A 24,871-nucleotide genomic window follows, 5' to 3' on the forward strand; every position below is an offset into this window, starting at 1 on the left:
AAGGACAGAAAATAAAAGAAAATTTTAAAATGAGCTACTCTCTAAGTGGATCAACATATAAAATCATATTACAGTGAAGACTATAATTTCCCCCCTGAACTCTTGATTGTCCCTCCAAAGGAGCCTTCTGGAACCAAAAAGGACAATCCCAATGCCCTTCAGGAGGCAAGATCTGGCAGAAGAAAGGAAGGTGGGTACAGTTGACATGGGCACAAGGTAAGGCTGTAAAGAACGGACATTGCCACCCAAGATCTTTCAGGAAATGCTCACCCTGTGCTACTCAATATTAAACAGGAGGGGAAGAAGAGAGAGGCCTGGAGAGAAACTCTGATGGACTCAGCCTGTCCCCACTCCCCTTCTTCGTGCCCCCTCACTTGGCCCCTCACCTTCCTCAAAGTCGCTCTTCTCCACAAAGAGGAGCAGCCATCTCCACCCCCACATGGGGATAATTGCAGGTTCAGGCCTGTCTGGGGTGGGTACCTGAAACGCCCCAATCCTACAGTGGGCGGACACACAAAACCCTGATTTATTAAGCTGGGGGCTGGTCCTTCAGGCAACGCATCAAAAGCAGGTCCCCTAGACCTTTCCCAAGGCTTATTAACGGACAGCTATTACAGAGGCAGCAGGCAGGGGGCGCCAGGAGCCGCTAGCGCATCCTGGTGGCCACTGGGGTCTGGGTTTTCTCAGGGTCGCAGAACCGCGTGCAGCTGTGGCTGGTGGGGGCTCAGCGGGAGGCAGAGCTGGAGCTGCAGCTGCAACCCAGGCCTGGCGAGGTCAGTGGGTGGGAGCCGGGATACCCGCCATCAGCCAGGCTAGGATTGCAGAGCGATGTGGGCGAGCAGTAGGAGACTGGGGGAGAGTTCCAGCAGGACAGCCCGCGCTGGTACTCCCGCAGCGTAGGGAGAAAGGGGGTTCGCGGAGAAGCGGGTAGTGTTAGGAGTCATAATTCCGGATTAGGCTCAATCCCCTACTTCATTTCTCCGACCCTGGTCCTGGCGGCCTCCAACTCCATCTCCAAATGACCCCAGAGTCAGGTAACTATACCACCAGTGGTCAGCCTTGAAGCTCCTGCAAGCATGATCCCGGTGACAGCTCAGAGAAGGATGATGCTCCGTCGTCAGTTCAAGTCACTGCTTGCAACGCACTGCGGGGCCCCCGCTTGCTCGCGCTGAAATGGAGCCTAACAGAGACCCCTGGGACAGGTCAAGCGGAGGAGGAAGGGAGGTGATACTGTCTTCCGAGGCCCTGATTAACTGAAGTTCCACAAAGGGCCCGTTCTGCCCTCATAAGGGCTTCTCAGGTCCTTCAGCTAAGTCTGGCGAGTCTGGCCCCCACAGGAGGAGGAGTTTGCTCTGGACACTCCAGAGAATCTGGGGCCGCTGCAGTTCGTGAAGCTGCGCAAACAGCACTCATTGGTGGACGACGCGTGGTTCTGCGATCGCATCACCGTGCAGGGTCCGGGAACCTCCGCGAAGACCGCGTTTCCGTGCTACCGCTGGGTGCAAGGCAAGAGCGTCCTGAGCCTGCCCGAGGGCACTGGTGAGCCGGCAGCGTTGGGGAAGTGGGAGCAAGGCCTCCTCAGGAAGTGCTGGGGGCAGAGGAGCAGAATGGGATTGAGTAAGGTCGGTGGTGCTTAGAGAAAGGATGGACTCCGAGGCACGTGGAGTGCAGGGATTCCAGGATGCACGACAGGAAAAGGGAAGAAGTTATGAAGTCCCAAAGTTTTACCCAGAGTAAGTGATGCTGCGAGTGAGGCTGGAGAGGGATAAGTGATCTGGAGATTCTGTCTTCCAAAAAGGTGAATATAGAGAGTGGGAGATGCAGCAATGAAGGAAAACAGAGAAACAAAGTAGAAAGGATTCCTCTATGTTAGGGCAGCAGCAGGTAAGGGGCTCATGGAATAAGGTGGTCAGTAACTTGTGAGCAGGACACAGCTATGGAAACAACTGACAACCATGTTGGAGAGCTGGTTTGGGTGGCATAACAGGGAATTCAACTGTGACGAGTGGAGACACGGTAGAAGATGGGGATGAATGAGGACAGCAAATGCTGAAATTGTTACCATGGGAAAAAAGGAGAAAAACATCGTGACACAATTAGGGATATGGACATGGTAAGAATAGAAACATGGACTATGTACTTCTGAAGAACAAGTGAAGTTAAATACAGGTGAGAACAGAAACAAGTTAGGTTTATATAAATTATGGGATGGGGAGACTGATAGATTCTTGGAACCTTTTGTTAGGTAGGATAAGAGGCTGAAAGTAATGTGCACAGAAATTCTTGTAATCAGGAACAGGTGAGGGTGGAGGTGGAGAAGGGTGGAGTATATAAGTAGAGCTAACATGAAATATGTCATTTGGAAGACAGGGGAAGATGAGGACAGGGAAAGGCCAGGACTGGCTAAATGTACCAAAGTAATATGTGATTATGTAGGCTAAGTGTGGACATGACAAGAGATTAAGTAGAGGATTCAGAGATAATGATGAGTAGGGACTGGAGGATGAATGTGAATTAAAGAACAAGAAAGTATAGTAAACATGAGATATTTGCTTTAGGAAAATTTTCAGAGATTGGTGGAAATCAGGAATAAGGTGTGAATAAAAATAGATAAAGGATGTCACAGACAAATCAGGGGAGGAGGAGACAAGGAAAAAGGTGACAGCATGCTGTAATATAATTAAGAATAGAGATGAGAACAAACCAAGAATGGCACCAGTTTGGACAAAACTGTGTGATCTATCATCTCCCTAGCTCGCCTGGCAGGAGACAATGCCTTAGACATCTTCCAGAAGCATAGAAAGAAAGAACTGGAGGAAAGACAGCAGACCTACCGGTAAATACCCACCCTCATACCTCCCAATTGTTCCACATCTTCCTATCTCCTGCTCCATTCCTGACCCTATTTCTTCCTCAACTCTTTCCCATCTGCTAGTTGGGGCATCTGGAAGGAAGGGATACCCCTGAAAATAGCTGCAGACACAGAGAATGATCTGCCCCCAGACATGAGATTCCATGAGGGCAAGAGGCTGGACTATGAATGGACAGCAAAGACAGAGTAAGGAGAAGGTCAGAATGGAGTGGGGGCTAGTGGATCCCAAATCAGGAGGGATTTGGTTGGTTGATTGTTTCCTTTGATGCTGTCCTAGGGCCCTGGAGGTGGTTTTCAAATGTATTTACACTCTGCTGACATCCTGGACCCGCCTGGAAGAATTTGATCAGATATTTTGGGGCCAGAAGAGCGCCCTGGCTGGTCAGTGGTTCCCCCAGGCCTCCATGACCCCTTGAGGTCTTTTTTTTTCTCCAAAGTCATCCGTTGCACTTGAGAGTCTCCCATATCTTCTTGCCAGATGAGAAATAATTATAACTCGCCGTCTCAGAAAGGCCTGAGGATGAAAACATGAGGGCTGGGTAGGGTATGATCATATGCCTGAATTCTTGGGATAGAACCTGCAAGAGAGGAATATCCAGGTAACTATTTTCCTCCCATTCTCCATCCCCACCCCACAGAGAAGGTTCATCAGGGCTGGCAAGAGGATGAACCGTTTGGCTACCGGTTCCTCAATGGTGCTAACCCCATGCTGTTGAGATGCTCTACTTCTCTGCCTTCCAGGCTGGTGCTTCCCCCAGGGACAGAGGAACTTGGGGCCCAGTTGGAAAAAGAACTCCAGGTACTTCCTCCCATACTCAGTTGATCTATCCTTGGCAATGTGGCCCAGAGATGTAGTGATGTTAAGAGACCAAATGCAAGTCAGAGGGAGGAATGTTGTCTTAACCTGCTGTCCTTGGTGTAGAGCGCTGTGCTGGGAAGATCTAGAGGGAATAAAATATGTAGGAAAAAACATTTGACACTGGTGAGAGCTAAATACAAGTAGCAGGTGTTTAGGATATGATGGGAAACGGACGCTGGATATTCGCACAGTTCTCCTACCCCAACACTGCTCCTGCCCTCTGATCCTCCACTTGCCTGGTTCCTGAAATTAGTGTGCCTGTGGTTCACAGTAGATTGGACAGGTATGGTCCAAAACTACCCCTGCACAATGAAGGGTTGTTCCTAGGGAGACTTCCCAAGATAATGGCATGAAGACAGATTGAACATCTTTACATTTCTTTTCCTTTGCTCTGATGCTGTGGGGGCATTCTTCCAATCTTATTTTTTTTTAGTTGTAGTTGGACACAACACCTTTATTTTATTTATTTTATTTTTATGTGATACTGAGGATCGAACCCAGAGCCTCACACATGCTAGGCAAGCACTCGACTGCTGAGCCACAACCCCAGCCCCAGTCTTCCGATCTTAACCATGCATACATTTCTCCTTTCCCCAGAATGGTTCCCTGTTTGAGGCTGACTTTATCCTGCTGGATGGAATTCCAACCAATGTGATCCAAAGAGAGAAGCAGTACCTGGCTGCCCCCCTTGTCATGCTGAAGATGGAACCCAATGGGAAGCTGCTACCTATGGTCAACCAGTTGAGGTACCCTGAGCATCTCACTCCTAACACTGTTCTCTGTTCATCTTACCTGTCCAAGGACAGAGAAACCTGGCTCTTTCTCTCTTTCCATCCTTACTCCTGACCTCACTCCATGAGAACTATCTTCATATCTATCTGATTGCTCCTTTCTAGTTTTCAGATTGGTCACTACTTATCTGGGCATACCTGAGAATCACAATGGCCTCTCTTGGTTTTCATGCTGAAGTTACTCAATCTCTTTTGATCTTTCAATGCGGTGAATATCCCTTCTTTCTTAAACATCTTTTCTTCCTTAATTTTAATATTTTCATGCTGTTTGCACAGTCATTGATACATACTGTTAATTTCTCATTCTCACCTTCTTTTTCCCATTCTACCACCAAAGCTCAGACGCCCATCCTGTGTTCCCCAAACCACTGTTAGGGCCGCCATACTGATCCCTTCCTTCCATTTCACCTGCATTCACACAAACTATCATGACACTTACATGGAACCATGGCTAGTGACAGGCAATGTGGAAGTTTCCTACTTCCTCCTACTTGGTTTTCACTTCCTCAGAAGCAGTTACTTGATTTCAGTCATTTCCATTCCCTCAAAATACGGAGCAAAGTGTCTTGCATGTGGCAAAAGGTCAATGAATGTTTGATTCCTCTTTCTTTTAGCTCCAAGCTCCCACCCCCAGTTCTCCTACCCCAACACTGTTCCTGCCCTCTGATCCTCCACTTGCCTGGCTCCTGGCCAAGTCCTGGGTCCGAAATTCAGATTTCCAACTGCATTTGTTCCAGTATCATTTGCTGAACACTCACCTACTGGGTGAGGTCATTGCTGTTGCCACCATGAGGTGCCTCCCAGGACTGCACCCTGTCTTCAAGGTACAGGCTCCACCCTCCATGTCCCATCTTGTACCTCAGAGAGAGGAAAAACCCAACAGCTGTATGGGATTTAAAAGCCTAGGTCTTCAAGATATGACCATGACACTGATGATTGGCACTCAACAAGCATAGGTATGGTGACACAGCACAGAATCTTCATAGTGTCTTATGAACAGAGGGAGATAAAGGAGACAGATAACTATTGCAAGACCTTGACCTTGGTTTTATTTTAATACTTAAATTCTTTTTATTTTGAGAAAATTGAAGATATACACAAGTTAAGAAATAATACAGAGTGATCTCATCTGTCCTATGAAGTCAAACACTTGGATTAATTAAGTACACATTGTAAGTCAGCTCTCTGAAATTCTCTGCCAATGGGTCAGGAATAGAGTAGGAATATAATTTGTTAAAGCGAAATGTTAATTCTGCCTTAGGAGATTTATCATTTGTGTGGAAAGGCCGACAGCAATTTCTGGAATTAGAGACATAGAGAGGTGCTATAGTATTGGTGGAGATGTTCCACCATAACTGAAGTAGTCAGATAAGCAGAAAATCAAAGGACAGAGTCAAAGAGAGCAGAGAGAGAGCAAAGCCTGACAGATCTCTTGAACCTGCCCAAGAGTGAGGTGGATAAAGAGCTGCATTTGCATGGTGGTATCAGGAGGTGGGGAGGAAAGAAGAAAGGAAGGGAGGGAGGGAGGAAGAGAGGGAGGGAGGGACACCAATGAATGGTGATCATGGGAAACAGTAACTGCAGCATGCCTGAGTGCAAAATTGGAGAGGCAAGGTCAGAGGTCTGTGCTTCTGAAACACCTGGGAGTCCTCAATATGGGTGAGTTGTACAGACCTTATTTTTAAAATAGAGTGAGTCTGGTTATCTATTGCTGAGCATAATGCAGAAAAAAAAAAGATGCGTAAAACTTGCTTTAAAAATTTTTGGAAATCGTAATGTCACTTTGATACAGGGAACATAGCCAAGAAGGCAGCAAACATGTGCATGCTTAATGCTTAGGCATCAGAGCAATGATCAGAAACTTCAAAGTCAGGTAAAGAAGCCAGTTTGGAGACCAAGATGAGCTTTTCAGTTTTAGATACAGGGAGTTTGAAGTATTGGTCAGATATGCGAGTGAGTACTTGGCAGGCAGAACAAGGGAATTGTAGGTGGATGCAGTGAGACATGCCTGTAATCCCAGTAACTCTGGGGTTGGGGCAGGAGGATCACAAATTCCAGGCCAGACTCAGCCACTTAGTGAGACCCTGTCTCAAAATAGAAAATAAAAAGAACTGGGGATATAACTCAGTGGTAAAGCACCCCTAGTTTCAATCCCCAGTACAAAAACAAAGAAAACTGAATTGTATTGCTGCTTGGAGTTCCCACCCCAATCCTAATCTGGGCTGTAGTAATTTTGGTTTTTAGGGTTACAAAAGCAAAGTAATTATTAATATAGTTCATGGGAACTTACATATGATGATCTTAAGATATTTTGCATCACCATGTTCTTAACTTGAATTATTTAACTACATTTTCATACTTAACATCACTGTTTACTAGTTTGGCCCCCTCCATATTTCCCTAACCTCAATATAACAACTTCATCACATGGCAAACAGCTGCATTGTTATCAGGACCCACCAGAGGTATCATTAAAGGTCATATAGGCAGGTTTTGCATGCAGATTACCAGCATTTGAATATTGAATCTTGGCCTCAGTGCTTACTCAGATGTGTGCTTTGGGGTCCTCATCTCTGAATGGAGATAATAGGATCTCCATCATGAGGTTGTTAAGGCATTAAATGATAAAATGTGGTGTCACAGAAAAGTATTGGTTTTGTTTTATTCTTTGGGTTATCATAATTAATTATCATCATCATCCTCATTATTGTTAGGGACTCTGATTTGGGTTCTTTATTCCCTTGTTTTGGAGGTCTTATGTTTTCTGTGATGCCAATATCCTTCCATGAATTTTCTGAAAAGACCGGTATTGAGGGGCCTTAATGCCTTAAAACCAGAAGTATCACCTCAATCTTGCCCTTGGCCCAGTATCAAACAATCAAAATGTGAAAAACTATATGAATCTTGTATATCGAACAAGTTATAATGGGGAAACCACCACTTAGCATAAAAATAAGCATGTGTCAATGATAAGTGGCCTTCATTAGGGGACATATAGGGCCTAAGTAGGAATGGCTTAAACAGGTAGCTTGATGTGACATCTTTAATCCGGATTAAGACCTAAAAATAAAAAAGGAAAATGATGAGATGTGTGGTTTTGAAATAAGCACAGGCTTGTTTAAGTTATGATGATATGAAATAAAGAGAAAGAACACAATTATATCAAAAGTTAAGGGGCAGATTCTTTAAAATACAACTGTGTTCAAAGTGAATATAATAAAGGCAAAGATCTCAAGAACTTCTGTGTGCCAGGTAATGTTCCAAACCTGCTGCTCAGTCACTCTCAGAAGCAGTACTGCAGCACCTGAGATAAGACACCCCATCATGCCCCTGTAGTAATTTTGTAACTAATGAGGAGACTGACACTTAGAGGGTTCATTATGTTGCTCAGGTATCAAGGTGAGTAGTGAAATGTGCACTCAAACCCCACGTGGTGTGGCTCCAAAGCCCAACTGTCATGGAAGTTGGAGGATATGGAAGTGAGTGGTTAAAGAATCAGGAGACCAGACTGTCAAAGTAGCACCAGGGACAAAAGCATCAAGAATAGAGCAGGACGCCATGCTGTGTGCCAGACCCCACAAGAAAGGACCCAAGCATGGTCTCCATTAACCACCCCTCCAATCTTCTGCACCCCATCTCCTGGCGCCCCATGTCCACAACACTATGGAAATCAACACCCGGGGCCGGATCCAGTTTAACTCCGATGAAGGAATATTTGCAAAGGTAAAGAGGAACTTGAACATGGGTCTGCCTGATCATCCACCTCTCTATAACTTCTTGACATCCTCAAGACCCCAGTCCAACCTGCGTGAATGGCCTAATCCTTAAACTCGTGAGCCCTGTTCCATCACATAGATGACTTTAAATCTGAACAACCCATTTCTGAATCCCTGTATAAAAGGCAATTATTCTGTTCTTCAAGCCCTGTTAACTTTCTCATCCTAGGCAGTGAGCACAGGTGGAGGTGGTCATCTAGATTTGGCCCATTGGGCAATGACTCAGCTGACCTGTTGCTTCCTCTGTCCTCCTGATGGGCGTCTGCTAGGAATCCCAAGTGCTCTCTATGCTCATGATGCCTTGGCCGGTGGGTGAGAAGCAGCTAAGAAATGGGGAGTGGGAGTGGGAGAAGGAGGGTGGGGTTCTGGCTTGAGATCAGCATAGGGCAAAAGCAAAGAGGGTAGGAGAGAGGCAGGAAATGGAGGTGAGGAGAGCTGTGAGTGAGTAAACCATAGGATCTGGTGGTATGGGGGATTATGTTAAGAAGAGTGTCTGGCAACCATGTACAGTGTAGGGAATTCCTGGAACTCTTGACTTACAACTTCCTTTACACAGTTGTGTCATAAACCTGGGGAATGTTCCAAAAGGCAAGTCTACTAGGACCCAGGTTTAGTGGCCAGATTAGAGTAGTAGAGGTCAGAGGCTGGAGCCTTCTGGCATCACAGATTTCAGCTCCCTTCTCTGGGCAGGTGTGTGGAGGGGATCGTCCACCTTTTCTACCAGAGGGATGATGTTGTGAGGGGGGATCCTGAGCTGCAGGCCTGGTGTTGGGAGATCACGGAGGTGGGGCTATGCCATGCCCAGGACAGAGGTAAGATCCATCTCAGAGACAGGAGCTCTTTGGAGACTCTGCCAGAACCTCTTCCCAGCTCTGCTCCTCTGAGACAGAACCCCAACCTCTCCTGACACCACTCCCACCACACCTGAAAGCATCTGAATTCCATTCATAACCCCCTAAGGCTCAGAACACTTCTAGATCCCAAGGATTGTCTCCTCAGAGACCCTGGCCATCAAGCCTACTCCTATCCCCATCGCAGTCACAGATGCCCATAACCTACCATGTCCTGGGACCCAACCAGGCCAAAGCCAGTGAAGGATTCTGTCCAGTTCATGCTGGATCTCACCTTCTATCTTCATGGTCCCCTGTTTTCCTGCCTGAAGATATAAACAGGAAAATTTTCACACCAAAGCTTATAAGGACTCCCTCTGGCTTCCCCTCTCTTCTCTTCCTGTCTGTGACTATCCACCATGCAGAGAGGCCCAGGCCAGAGTGCAAGGGCATTTCCAGATGCAACCTCAGTACCATGCATGCTTTGGCTCAAACATGACTCAGTGCCTTATCCTTGGGACTCAGGTTTCTTTGGCCAATTTGTCCACCCCTCTTGGATCGAGATCCTTCTTCCCTTCCATAGCTCTCTTCTTTCCATGAAATATAGAGGGTTTACAATACACACTTAGATATATTTTTTAACTTCTGATTCACCCATTGTTCCCCCTTATCTTTCAGCATTCTCTTTATCTCATCAGTTAAAGGTTATGTACTAAACAAATTTTAAAGTACTAATTTCGGTCTCTTCCTCTTCCTAGTTATGCAACCATGAACAATTTACTTATTCTTTTTTCTGGTTTATTTATCTCTAAAATGCACATACTGTTTTCATTCCCTCCTCACCATGTACCTGACCGAACTTTTGTGATGCAAATGAAATGTGTGACAATGCCGAAATGTGTCGATTGCATATTGTGAGTTGTTTAATCATAGGCTCCATGCCACCAAAAAATATCTCCCCAATATGGTCAGCATGGAACCAATATGGTCAGCATGGAACAGGAGAATCCAGGCTCTGACACACAGTAGATGACTTTGGGCTGATCACAAAGTTTTTTGACCCTGACTCACCATACTAATTTTATCTTTTTATTCTGTAATTTTGATGCTTTGACATCTTGGGGATTTGCTGACCCTGAAGGTACTACCTTTCCCAGGGCTAGCTAACTTCCTGTGTGTATGTCTTTCCTGTGCTAACCAACCATCCCAGAGCCCACACCCCTAACTACTTCCTCTTAGGAGCTCTCACACTCCAGGTCTAAATTCTGAGCCTACATCCCTAATCACTTCCTCTAGGGAGCTCTCACACTCCAGGCCTGAATTCCAGAGGATTGTTAGACAGGTGGGGACAGCCACTGCACCTCAAATGTGACAGAATTATCCAAAGCAGCCTGCCTATTCTATCTTACCCATTCCTTATTGTGAAAACCATAATAGAGGCTCTTGCTCCAGTTGCCCTCTACTCCCTCTGTTCCCTGGCAGGCTCTTGTGCTTCTTTGTGTGGCCCCCTAAGGTATAGCAAGTACCATTCTTTTGGAACCTGTAAGTATAATAAACCATCTTTTCAATGGCATTAATCTTTTGTCTGTTAGCCTCATCATACCTGAAAGGTAATGAAAATAGCTGGGCATGGTGTCACATCACTGTAATCCCAGCAATTTAGGAGGCTGAGGCAGGAGGATGAAAAGTTTGAGGCTAGCCTCAGAAACTTAGTAAGACCCTGTCTCAAATAAAAAAGAAAAAGGGCTGAGGACAGAGCTCAGTGGTAAAATGCCCCTGAGTTCAATTCCCAGTATTTAAAAACTAAAATAAAATAAATAATGAAACTATATTTCAAATATTCACCTGTAAATTGAGTGGAGTGAGATAGCTGACATTTGAGCTACTTCCTGTGTCTGAAATGAGACAATAACTTCTCTTTTCCTAGCATTATTATTCAGTCATCTATAAGAACTGCCTGGAAATAAGAAGGCATGCTTCTGTGTTTGTTTAGGGGGATGTGAATTTTATTAAAATCAAATAGACTAAGAGGAAAAAAAAGATCTAAGTCATAGGTATACAACTTAAGGACTTTTACTAAGGTGGCCCAGGGGGATAATCACCACTTGGATCAAGAGTCAGAACTTTACCGCTCTCTAAAAATCTCCTGTCATACCCATCCAGAGGCAATTACCATCCTGATTTTTCACAATGCAGGTTGGTTTGATTTCTTTGTAACTTCATATAAATGGAAATATGAGCTTGAACTCACTTATTTCATTCTCTGAACAATGTGAGGATTACACATGCTGTTGGATATAGCATGGACTTCTTTTATTGTCACACCTGTATAATATTCTATTATGTGAATATGGTACAATTTATTTTTCATTTGTGCTATTGATAGAAATTATGGTTGTTTCCAGTTTGTAGCTACTAATCTTAATCCTGCTGTGAACACTTTTGAGTAGGTTTTTTCTTTGTACATACCTAGGAGAGAGATTAATGAATCATAGAGTACATGCATGTTCTGTTTTAAATAGTTTATTTTATTTTATTTATTCTAGTTTGTTATATAGACAGCAGAATGCAATTCATTTCATATTACATAAATAGAGCACAATTTTTCATGTCTCAGGTTGAACACAAAGTAGAGTCACACTGATCATATTTTCATACATGTACTTAGGGTCACGATGTCTATCTCATTCCACCTTCTTTTCTACCCTCACACCCTCTGCCTTCCCCTCCCTCCCCTTTGCCCTATCTAAAGTTCGTCTGTTCCTTCCTTCCATGCTCTCCCCCAGCCCCATTATGAATCAGCATCCTTATATCAGAGAAGACATTTGGCATTTGATTTGGGATTGGCTTTCTTCACTTAGCATTATATTCTCCAACTCCATCCATTTACCTGCAAATGCCATGATTTTATTCTATTTTATTGCTGAGTAATAGTCTATTGTAGATATATACCACATTTTCTTTACTCATTCATCTACTGAAGGGCATCTAGGTTGGATCCACAGTTTAGCTATTGTGAATTGTGCTGCTATAAACATTGATGTGGCTGTAGTATGCCGTTTTTAAGTCCTTTGGGTATAGTCCTAGGAGAGGGATAACTGGGTCAAATGGTGTTTCCATTTCAAGATTTCCAAGGAATCTCCATACTGTTTTCCATATTGGCTGCACCAATTTGCAGTCCCACCAGCAGTGTATGAGTGTGCCTTTTCCCTACATCCTCACCAACACTTATTGTTGTTTGTATTCTTAATAGCTGCCATTCTGAATGGAATGAGATAAACTCTTACAGTAGTTTTGATTTGCATTTCTCTAATTATTAGAGGTGTTGAATATTTTTTCATATATTTGTTGATTGTATATCATCTTCTGAGAAGTGTCTGTTCAGTTCTTTGGCCCATTTATTGATTGGCTTATTTGTTTTTTGTTGTTGTTGTTGTTGTTGTTGTTTGTGTGTGTTAAAGTTTTTGAGTGCTTTATATATCCTAGAGATTAGTGCTCTATCTGATGTGTGAGGGGTAAAAATTTGCTCCCATTCTGTAGGCTCTATATTCACTTCACTGATTGTTTCTTTTGCTGAGAAGAAGCTTTTTAGTTTGAATCCATCCCATTTATTGATTCTTGATTTTAATTCTTGAGCTATAGGAGTCTTATTAAGGAATTTGGGGCCTAATCTGACATGATAGAGATTTGAGCCTACTTTTTCTTCTCTTAGGTGAAGGGTCTCTGGTTTAATCCCTAGGTTCTTGATCCACTTTGAGTTGAGTTTTGTGCATGGTGAGAAAAAGCAGTCATGAAATTCATCTGGAAAAATAAGAGACCAGAAGAGCTAAAGCAATCCTTATCAAGAAGAGTGAAGCAGGTGGCATCACTATACCAGACCTTAAACTATTAATAAAAATGGCATAGTTTTGGCACCAAAATAGACTTGTAGACCAGTGGTACAGAATAGAGGACACAGAGACAAACCCACATAAATACAGTCATCTTATATTAAACAAGGGTACCAAAAACATATATTGGAGAAAAGATAGCTTCTTCAACAAATGGTGCTGGGAAAACTGGAAATTTATATCAACAAAATTAAATTGTTTTAAATAGTTTATGACAGTTTGGGGAAGCAATTGTACCAATATTAATTCCTTCTAGCATAGGACGAGTTATAACCATTTCATTTTCTTTTTTTTTATTTTTTTTTATTGGTCGTTCATAACATTACATAGTTCTTAATACATCATATTACACGGTTTGATTCAAGTGGATTATGAACTCCCGCTTTTACCCCGTATACAGATTGCTGTATCACATCAGTTTCCCTTCCATTGATTGACATATTGCCTTTCTAGATTCTGATGTATTCTGCTGTCTGTCCTATTCTCTACTATCCCCCCTCCCCTCCCCTCCCCTCCCCTTTTCTCTCTCTACCCCTTCTACTGTAAATCATTTCTTCCATTTGTATTAACTTGTCTTACCCCTCCTTTCCTCTTATATGACATTTTGTATAACCCTGAGGATCGCCTTCCATTTCCATGCAATTTCCCTTCTCACTCCCTTTCCCTCCCACCTCTCATCCCTGTTTAATGTAAATCTTCTTCTCAAGCTCTTCGTCCCTACCCTGTCCTTGTTTACTCCCCTTATATCAAAGGAGTCATTTGGTATTTGTTTTTTAAAGATTGACTAGCTTCACTTAGCATAATCTGCTCTAATGCCATCCATTTTCCTCCAAATTCTATGATTTTGTCATTTTTTAATGCAGAATAATACTCCATAGTATATAAATGCCACATTTTTTTTATCCATTCATCTATTGAAGAGCATCTAGGCTGGTTCCACAGTCTTGCTATCGTGAATTGAGCTGCTATGAACATCGATGTAGCAGTGTCCCTGTAGCATGCTCTTGTTAGGGCTTTAGGGAATAGACCGAGAAGGGGAATAGCTGGGTCGAATGGTGGTTCCATTCCCAGCTTTCCGAGAAATCTCCATACTGCTTTCCAAATTGGCTGCACCAATTTGCAGTCCCACCAGCAATGAACAAGAGTGCCCTTTTCCCCGCATCCTCTCCAGCACTTATTGTTGTTTGACTTCCTAATGGCTGCCAGTCTTACTGGAGTGAGATGGTGTCTTAGGGTAGTTTTGATTTGCATTTCTCTGACTGCTAGCGATGGTGAGCATTTTTTCATGTACTTGTTGATTGATTGTATGTCCTCCTCTGAGAAGTGTCTGTTCAGGTCCTTGGCCCATTTATTGATTGGGTTATTTGTTATCTTATTGTCTAATTTTTTGAGTTCTTTGTATATTCTGGTTATTAGGGCTCTATCTGAAGTGTGTGGAGTAAAGATTTGTTCCCAGGATGTAGGCTCCCTGTTTATCTCTCTTATTGTTTCTTTTGCTGAGAAAAAACTTTTTAGTTTGAGTAAGTCCCATTTGTTGATTCTATTTGTTAACTCTAGCGCTATGGGTGTCCTATTGAGGAATTTGGAGCCCGATCCCACAGCGTGTAGATCATAACCAACTTTTTCTTCTATCAGATGCCGTGTCTCTGATTTAATATCAAGCTCCTTGATCCATTTTGAGTTAACTTTTGTGCACGGCGAGAGATATGGATTCAGATTCATTTTGGTGCAAATGGATTTCCAGTTTTCCCAGCACCATTTGTTGAAGATGCTATCCTTCCTCCATTGCATGCTTTTAGCCCCTTTATCAAAAATAAGATAGTTGTAGTTTTGTGGATTGGTTACTGTGTCCTCTATTCTGTACCATTGGTCCACCCTCCTGTTTTGGTACCAGTACCATGCTGTTTTTGTTACTATTGCTCTGTAGTATAGTTTGAAGTCTGGTATCGCTATACCACCTGATTCACACTTCCTGCTTAGTATTGTTTTTGCTATTCTGGGTCTTTTATTATTCCATATGAATTTCATGATTCTTTTATCAATTTCTACAAGATATGCTGTTGGGATTTTGATTGGCATTGCATTGAACTTATATAGGACTTTTGGTAATATCGCCATTTTGATGATGTTAGTTCTGCCTATCCATGAGCAGGGTATATTTTTCCATCTTCTAAGGTCTTCTTCTATGTCTTTCTTTAGGGTTCTGTAATTTTCATTGTATAAATCTTTCACCTCTTTTGTTAGGTTGATTCCCAAGTATTTTATTTTTTGGGGGGATATTGTGAATGGAGTAGTTGTCCTCATTTCCGTTTCAGAGGATTTGTCGCTGATATACAGGAATGCCTTAGATTTATGCGTGTTGATCTTATATCCTGCCACTTTCCTGAATTCATTTATTAGCTCTAATAGCATCTTTGTAGACCCTTTTGGATCTGCTAGGTATAGAATCATATCATCTGCAAATAGTGATAATTTAAGTTCTTCTTTTCCTATTTTTATGCCTTTAATTTCTTTCGTCTGCCTAATTGCTCTGGCCAGTGTTTCGAGGACTATGTTGAACAGAAGTGGTGAGAGAGGGCATCCCTGTCTTGTACCAGATCTTAGAGGGAATGCCTTCAATTTTTCTCCATTCAGAATGATGCTGGCCTGTGGCTTATCATAGATTGCTTTTACAATGTTGAGGTATGATCCCGTTATCCCTAATTTTTCTAGAGTTTTGAACATAAAGGGATGCTGTACTTTGTCGAATGCTTTTTCTGCATCTATCGAGATGATCATATGGTTCTTATTTTTAAGTCTATTGATGTGGTGGATAACATTTATTGATTTCCGTATATTGAACCAACCTTGCATACCAGGGATGAATCCTACTTGATCATGGTGTATAATTTTTTTGATATGTATTTGAATCCGATTCGCCAGAATTTTATTGAGGATTTTTGCATCAAGGTTCATTAGAGATATTGGTCTGTAGTTTTCTTTCTTTGAGGTGTCTTTGTCTGGTTTCAGAATCAGGGTGATGTTGGCCTCGTAGAATGAATTTGGAAGTTCTCCCTCTTTTTCTATTTCCTGAAATAGTTTGAAAAGTATTGGTGTTAGTTCCTCTTTAAAGGTTTTGTAAAACTCTGCTGTATACCCGTCCGGTCCTGGGCTTTTCTTAGTTGGTAATCTTTTGATGGTTTCTTCTATTTCCTCTATTGTTATTGGTCTGTTTAGGTTGTCTATATCCTCCTGACTCAATCTGGGCAGTTCATAAGACTTAAGGAATTTATCTATGCCTTCACTATCTTCTATTTTATTGGAGTATAAGGATTCAAAATAATTTCTGATTATCTTCTGTATTTCTGAAGTGTCTGTTTTGATATTGCCTTTTTCATCCCGTATGCTAGTAATTTGGGTACTCTCTCTTCTTCTCTTTGTTAGCATGGCCAAGGGTCTGTCAATTTTATTTATTTTTTCAAAGAACCAACTTTTAGTTTTGTCAATTTTTTCAATTGTTTCTTTTGTTTCAATTTCATTAATTTCAGCTCTGATTTTAATAATTTCTTGCCTTCTACTTCTTTTGCTGTTGTTTTGCTCTTCTTTTTCTAGGATTTTGAGATGAAGTATGAGATCATTTATTTGTTGGTTTTTTCTTTTTTTGAGGAATGAACTCCAAGCAATGAATTTTCCTCTTAGAACTGCTTTCAATGTGTCCCATAGGTTCCGATATGTTGTGTCTGTGTTTTCATTTAACTCTAGGAAGTTTTTAATTTCCTCCTTGATGTCTTCTAAAACCCATTGATCATTCAGCAACCTATTGTTCATTCTCCAAGTGATGCTTGATTTTTCCTTCCTACTTTTATCATTGAATTTCAGTTTCATTCCATTGTGATCAGATAAGATGCATGGTGTTATCTCTACCCCTTTATATTGTCTAAGAGTTGCCCTGTGACATAATATATGGTCTATTTTTGAGAAGGTTCCATGTGCTGCTGAGAAAAAAGTGTAACTACTTGATGTTGGGTGGTATAGTCTATATATGTCAATTAAGTCTAGATTGTTAATTGTGTTATTGAGTTCTATAGTTTCCTTATTTAACTTTTGTTTGGAAGATCTGTCCAGTGGTGAGAGAGGTGTGTTGAAGTCTCCCATGATTATTGTATGGTGGTCTATTAGACTCTTAAACTTGAGAAGAGTTTGCTTGATGAACACAGCTGCGCCATTATTTGGGGCATATATATTTATGATTGTTATGTCTTGTTGGTGTATGGTTCCCTTGAGCAGTATGAAGTGTCCTTCTTTATCCCTTTTGATTAACTTTGGTTTGAAATCTATTTTATTAGATATGAGTATGGCCACTCCTGCTTGTTTCCGCAGTCCATATGAGTGGTATGATTTTTCCCAACCTTTCACCTTCATTCTATGGATATCTTTTCCTATCAGATGCGTCTCCTGTAGGCAGCATACTGTTGGGTCTTGTTTTGTGATCCATTCTGCTAGCCTGTGTCTCTTGATTGGTGAGTTTAAGCCATTAACATTTAGGGTTATTATTGAGATATGGTTTGTTCTTCTAGCCATATTTATTTATTGATGTTACTAAACCTGATTTGTTATCCTCTTTGACTACTTTCCCCCCTTTACTGTCCTACCTCCCAATGTTGGTTTTCAATGTTATTTTCCATTTCCTCTTCCTGTAATGTTTTGCCAAGGATTTTTTGAAGAGATGGTTTTCTAGCTGCGAATTCTTTTAACTTTTGTTTATCGTGGAAGGTTTTAATTTCATCTTCCATCCTGAAGCTTAATTTCGCCGGATACACGATTCTTGGTTGGAACCCATTTTCTTTCAGTGTTTGAAATATGTTATTCCAGGATCTTCTAGCTTTCAGAGTCTGTGTCCAGAGATCAGCTGTTATCCTGATTGGTTTACCCCTAAATGTAATCTGCTTTCTTTCTCTTGCAGCTTTTAAAATTCTCTCCTTATTCTGTATGTTGGACATCTTCATTATAATGTGTCTAGGTGTGGATCTCTTATGATTTTGCATATTCGGCGTCCTGTAGGCTTCTAGGATTTGGGATTCTGTCTCATTCTTCAATTCTGGGAAGTTTTCTCGTATTATTTCACTGAATAGACTGTTTATTCCTTTGGTTTGGATCTCTGTGCCTTCTTGTATCCCAATGACTCTTAAATTTGGTCTTTTGATATTGTCCCATATTTCTTGGATGTTCTGCTCGTGGTTTCTTAGCAGACTTGCTGAGCTGTCTATGTTCTTTTCCAGTTGAAATACTTTGTCTTCATTGTCTGATGTTCTCTCTTCTAAGTGATCTACTCTGCTGGTAGTATTCTCAATTGAGTTTTTAAGTTGGTTTATTGTTTCCTGCATTTCTAGGATTTCTATTTGTTTGTTTTTTATTACCTCTATCTCCCTGTGAAATTGATCTTTTACTTCCTGGATTTGTTTGTCAATGTGATCTTTCATTGTCTGATTTTGCTGTCTCATGTCTTCCTTGAGACTCCAGATAATCTGAAGCATGTATATCCTGAACTCTTTATCTGACATTCCATCAGTTGCAGCTATTACCTCTTCTAATGTTGAGTTGACCTGCATAGCTTGTAGTCCTTTCTTTCCTTGTCTTTTCATACTGCTCGCGTTTCTTTCTGCTTGGTGCAACTGTTGTGTTTTTGAAATTTACCCCCTGGCCTGTCTTTCCAGTGGGCCGCAGGTATCTTTGCTCCCCCTGCTCCGGCACCTTGTAGCTCCCCAGTGCGCGCCACAGACTCCAGCCGCAGGGCGATTGCCTATCAGGCTATGCGCCCCTCCGTGCGGAGAAAAGGTGCTCCCGCAGTCGAACTTTGCACGATGGAAATCTGTCTGGAGCCCCTTGATTTCGCTGGAAATTGGCAGCGGCCTACTACGGGTTCGGGCGGGGCGGCCCAAACTGCTCAGGGTGACCGCCGCTTGCAAAAGCGATTGCTGGCTCCGGGACTTGACTTCTGCACCCGCCGCGGTGCCACCTGTGGAGCCGGTTATCTGTGGCCGCGTGGTTAGGGACCCGGAGGGAGAAGCAGCTGCTCCCAGAGTGAGTGCTATGCCTTCCGGGGGAGCCCGGATGGCGGAGGCCGACTGCGGGTTCGGGCGGGGCGGCCCAAGCCGCTCAGGGTAACCGCCGCTTTCAAAAGCGATTGCTGGCTCCGGGACTTGACTTCAGCACCCGCCACAGAGCCACCTGAGGAGCCGGTTATCTGTGGCCGCGTGGTTAGGGACCCGGAGGGAGAAGCAGCTGCTCCCAGAGTGAGCGCTATGCCTTCCGGGAGAGCCCGGATGGCGGAGGCCGACTGCGGGTTCGGGCGGGGCGGCCCAAGCCGCTCAGGGTAACCGCCGCTGCAAAAACGATTGCTGGCTCCGGGACTTGACTTCTGCACCCGCCGCGGTGCCACCTGTGGAGCCAGTTAGCTGTGGCCGCGTGGTTAGGGACCGGGATGGAGAAACAGCTGCTCCCAGAGCGAGCGCTATGCCTTCTGGGGAAGCCCAGATGGCGGAGGCCCACTGCGGGTTCGGGCGGGGCGGCCCAAGCCTCTCAGGGTAACCGCCGCTTTCAAAAACGATTGCTGGCTCCGTGACTTGACTTCTGCACCCGCCGCGTTGCCACCTGTGGAGCCAGTTATCTGTGGCCGCGTGGTTAGGAACCGGATAGGTGGGGTGGCTGCTTGCAAAGCGAGAGCTAGGCCTCCCGGGGGAGCCCCTTGCCGGAGTGGCTAATGTCTGCGGACTAGACCTCTGTGCCCGAGTGGCCGCCCAAGATCCACTTCTCTGGGACAAACTGTCACTTCCAATAAACCTACCAGATCACGGCTGCTCTCCTCTAAAGGGAATTATGCTAGGAGTTCCTCCGTATGTAGGCTGCAGCTGTCCAGGTGGGTCTTTCTTATCCCGTTAAAGTGGAGACATTGGAGTCGCTGCTTCCTCGCCGGCCGCCATCTTCTCTCCTCCCAACCATTTCATTTTCTCTTAAGTGTACCACAGAGAATTCTATTGTTTCCTCTTTAGCCATATTAGTGGGTATATTTAAGTTGTATTACCCCAATGACTAGTGGAGCTGAGTACCTTTACATAGAATTAGTAACTGTATGGATATCCTCTTCTGTGAAAGGCCTTTTCAAGTATTTGCCCATTTTCCTAAGATTTATCTGTCTTCATCCTACTGACTTTTAACCATTTTTATAAAAGGAGATATTTGACCAAGAACCTCTTCTACCTCTTTAACTCTCCAAATCTTACCATAAGAGCAATAGCTACCATGTACTGAGGGGATTTATGTAATCATCTCACTAATAAGGTAATTATTGTTATTATTGTTGTAGTTGATTATTATTATTGCCATATTCAGAGAAAAATATTAAGGTTCAAGGAAGGTAATCAATTGGTCCAACTGATGCAACTGGTCAACAGCAGAGCCAGGACTGGGACCCAGGGCTTATGCCACAGCCTGTGCTCTGGACCACAGCACTCCCTACGTCACAGGTGATCTTCAGATAGTCTTTCCATGATATACATATTAACCAAATTATGAAAAACCCTTCCTGAGTTTTCATGTACCCTTTCCCTGTTTTATTTCTAATCTTACCACTATCTAACATAATTTTGTTATTTTATTTTCCTTCCATTTTAGAATCTAAGCTGTAAGAGGACAGGGATATTGATGTGTGGTACCTACCAGTGTAGTCCCAATGGCTTGACAGTGCCTGGTCCATAGAGTTCCAGGGTTTTTGAATTAATGCATAAATGAATGCATGAACATTCATTTATTAGTATAACTAACTAATTCATTTATTAGTATAGTTATATTAGTATAACTAAGTCTGTATTTCTTTATCCCCTCTGGGTAATGTTTCTAAAAATTGTTTTTTCTTCTCCTAGGTTTCCCTGCCTCTTTTCAGTCTTGACTTCAACTCTGTCATTTCCTTACCATGTGCATCTTCACACGCACTGCCCAACACGCAGCCATCAATAATAGTTAGGTAGGGACCACTGACAGCAACGGTCCCTGAGGTCTAGGTGGATGCAACCAAGTGCCTAGACTAGCGGGATGCTTGAAGGGGAAAACTGGAGGTTGGGGTCCTGAAGTTCAGAGTCCTTGAGTGACTCCAGATTCTTCTCTCCCCACCACCCCTCAAGCTGGACTGGTTTTACTGGGTTCCTAATGGCCCATGCTCAATATGGATGCCCCCACCCACTACCAAGGAAGATGTAACAATGGCCACAGACATGGGGTCACTACCCAATGTCCAGCAGTCCTGTCTTCAGATGCTTTTTTTCTGCCGCAACTGGGCTGATGGCAGCCAGACATGGTGAGAAGGGCTCTTTGGAACTCCAGGGGTATGGAAAACTGAAGAAAAGCATTGCAGTGAGGGGCTGGACTCTGGGTCCCTCTTTATTGGAGCTAATGCATCCATTCTTTCTGCTACAGTTGCCCCCAGGACATCACAGAGAAGACTATTTCTCAAGCCCTGAGCCCAAGGCGGTGCTAAGACAATTCCAAACAGATCTGGATAAACTGGAAAGGGAAATTGTGGCAGGAATGAGAAACTAGAACTTCCCTATGAATACTTGAAACCTAGTTGCATAGAGAACAGTATCACTATCTAAGCCTGAATGTGCTCAAATATTTGCCCCTTTGAAAACCATGGGCCACCATTATAGTTATCATTTTCTCTTGAGTTTTATGTTTTCCTGCGTCTGAGTTTCCACAGTTGTATTTTCTTTCCTGAGTGCCCTACCTGAATGTGTCTCTAGCCTGAGGCCTTGCTCTCATTTCCAGGTAATCTAAGACAATGATCTTTAACCTGAAACCACATTCCTTACAGAAATCAACTATCAGGTAGCTTTCTCCTGTCCCTAAAAAATTTGTCTTCTCCATTTCCTATATAATAATTTTAGATGGATTTTTAAATGTGACATTAAAGATAGGTCTGATTTTATTTTTAACATCCAGATATTATCACAACACTTTTCATTGAAAAGTCCATCTTCCTTCACTGATCTATAATGCTGACATAAATCAAGCTGCCATATACAAATGGGACTATATCATTTCACTCATATGATCGTCTTATGTTGTACTGCACTGACTTAATTACTATAGCTTTATAATCAACATAGATTACCATTTCATGAGACATATTAATACGATTTATCCTTTAAAGGTGTCTTCTTTTCTTGGACTTTTGACTTTCTATGTAAATATTAGAGTTAGCTTGCCAAGTTCCACAAATAAAATCTGTTGTGATTTTGATTAGAATTGCATTGCAGTTATATAAAGTTTATAATCTTAAGGAAGCTTTGTATTTTTGAGGTAATTCCAACAGTATCATTTTATACATTGCTGAATTCCAAAAGTGCCAAGATTGAGTTTGCAAATTTTGCCTTTGTATTCATCTGTATGATTACCTTTTCTTATATTATCTTTGAGTGGCTATAATTACTCAGTAGTGAGTTGGATAGTGTTCCTCATTTATTTATTTATTTATTGCTATTTTTAAAAGAGTATCTTATCTATAATTAGAATTATCTTTTCTTTTTAACTTTTATTGGTGCATATTAACTCTACAGGAGAGTGGGTTTCATTGTGGCATATTCATATATGCATATAATATAATTTGATCAATTTGTTTCTTTAATTATTTAACAATTTTTTCACCTAAGATAAAAAGAATTAACAGCATGTTTGAGTTCTGATGAGATAGATGCATCAGGGAAGAAAAATTGTTGATGCCCAGGGAAAATTACCATCATAATTTGTTTGTCTTTGGTAGGCAAGAAATAGAGATACTAATTCATAAGTAAAAGGAAGAGGCTTTATTAGGAGTGTGGTTATTTATTCTACAGTAACAAGGGATAAGGTGGAATATATTGACACAATTTTTTGACTTACCAGGAGTGGTGATATTAAAGAATCATGACTATGACCTAAGACCTAAACCTTTGAGAAACTATGGTAAATATATGGAGGATAAATAGATAATTTATCACAAGGAGAAATTGTATTTGGCAGAAATTGGTGAAGACATTCAGAGGTGGTTGTTTTTTGGAAGGGGAGGATACATTTATGAATATCAGTAAGGAATATGGACACCTAATTCACTTCCAGAGTTACTAGCATAAGGGATGTGGGGGGAATTATGCCCTTTTTGAGAGCTGCAGGGAAACGGTGTGCTCGGAGGGGAGACATGCTTCATTTAGAGTAAGGAAGTCATAAGAACGTCTGGAGAAAATATTAATAATATTTGGGGTTTGGCAGATGATAATCCATGAGTCCAGAGGGTACAATGGTGGAATTTCAGGGTTGGGGAGGTGTTGTGGTTTGGATATGGTATCCTCCAAAAGTCCCTGTGTCAATGCAGGAATGTTCACGGTGAAATGATTGAATGTGGGAGTTGTAACCTAATCAGTCCATCCCAGTTTGAAGGGACTGAGTGGGTGGTAACTGTAGGCAGGTGGAGCATGGCTGGAAGAGTTGGATCGCTGTGGGTGTGTCCCAGAAACTTTCCTCTTATGGCCCCATCCTGCCTCTTCTTCTGCTTCCCCGATGCCATGAGCTGAGCAGCTTTCCTGAACACCAGAACTGAGCAGCAGCTTTCCTCCATCCTACCTTTCTGCCATGATGCTCTCCCTCACCCTGGGTCCAGAGCAATGGAGTTGGTGACCATAGATGGAAACCTCTGAAACGTGAGCCCAAATAAACTTTTTCTCCTCTAAGTTGTTCTTGTCAAGTATTTTAGTCACAGTGATGAAAAGCTGAATAACACAGGAAACCTTTGTTGCCTAGATGAGAAGGCTTACTGTTGCAAGCCACTATCCAAAAGAAATTAATAAGAGTACAGGCTCTGGAATCAGGATATTTGGGTCCAAATCCAATTACCATGTACTTTCACCAAATAATACAGGAGGGATCACTGATGTGGCCCTGAAAGTAGATGTAGAGAACTTCCACATGGAAGAGTGAGAGATGGAATGGAGACCTGTGCTGCTTGTAAAAACTGTCAATAGGAGATAAAGGACTCGGAGGTAGAAGTCCCAGTGATTCCAAGGCAGATAAGGAATGATAAGGCTATGGCATGGGGGAATAGAACCCAGACTTCTGGGATCTCACATTAAGCCTGTCCATAGAGGCAAAAAGACAGTCCTTCTCTACCTTTCCAGCACTCTGGTTTGCTGCCAAAAGAAACTGCAAGTCACACTTACCACAAGCTTATGGGAACAGAGAGGCCTACAAGGGGCAATATCAAGAACTCTGCTAAAATGATGTATTAAATTATAAAGAAAAGACAAAATATATGATTTTGTCACTAGACACCAAAAATGAACTTTTTGAAATTTATATTCATCTTCAAAAAACCTCTAAGGGAGGGAAAATAAAGGAAAACTCCTTTGATTCGACAAAGAATATATATAAGAACTGCAAATGTTACATTGACCAACATCATTACTTTAAAAATCAGAAACTGGAAAGAAGTTACCATTATCCTTGTCATCATTTTACATTCTTTAGGAGAGTTCCATTGGTGCAATAGGAAAGAAAAAGAAGTACTTAAGATTAGGGAAACAAATAACAGAATGGCCATAATTTGAAAGAACATAATGATATTCCTAGAGAGTTCAAAGAACTCAATCAAAGATTATTAGAACTAATAAAAGAATATAAAACAAGTACCTAGAACAAGATACAAAGTAAGTATAAAGAATAGTTTTCATTATACTAATAGCCAGCTAGATATTGAAGTGAAAAATTATTCCATGTTCCTTGGTGACACTTTATGAAATAAATAAATATAAATTAGTAGAGCCTAGTAGGTTTCAGTAAGACCTCTGAATT

At 42.3% G+C, this 24,871-nt stretch overlaps 1 protein-coding gene and 1 pseudogene across 1 annotated transcript; both read left to right on the top strand.

Annotated features, from left to right (window-relative positions):
• Positions 1-151: 151 nt before the first annotated feature.
• LOC144256167 (polyunsaturated fatty acid lipoxygenase ALOX12-like) lies at positions 152-2,840 on the top strand. Its single transcript, XM_077801255.1, has 4 exons — positions 152-190; positions 651-773; positions 1,338-1,617; positions 2,755-2,840. The coding sequence occupies exons 1-4, from the start codon at positions 152-154 to the stop codon at positions 2,838-2,840; spliced, it is 528 nt and encodes a 175-aa protein (XP_077657381.1).
• A 165-nt stretch (positions 2,841-3,005) lies between these two features.
• Positions 3,006-21,645, top strand: LOC144256168 (polyunsaturated fatty acid lipoxygenase ALOX12-like; annotated as a pseudogene).
• Positions 21,646-24,871: the final 3,226 nt, after the last annotated feature.

The sequence above is a fragment of the Urocitellus parryii genome, chromosome 7 (assembly GCF_045843805.1).
Source record: "Urocitellus parryii isolate mUroPar1 chromosome 7, mUroPar1.hap1, whole genome shotgun sequence".
NCBI classification, from domain to species: Eukaryota; Metazoa; Chordata; class Mammalia; order Rodentia; family Sciuridae; genus Urocitellus; species Urocitellus parryii.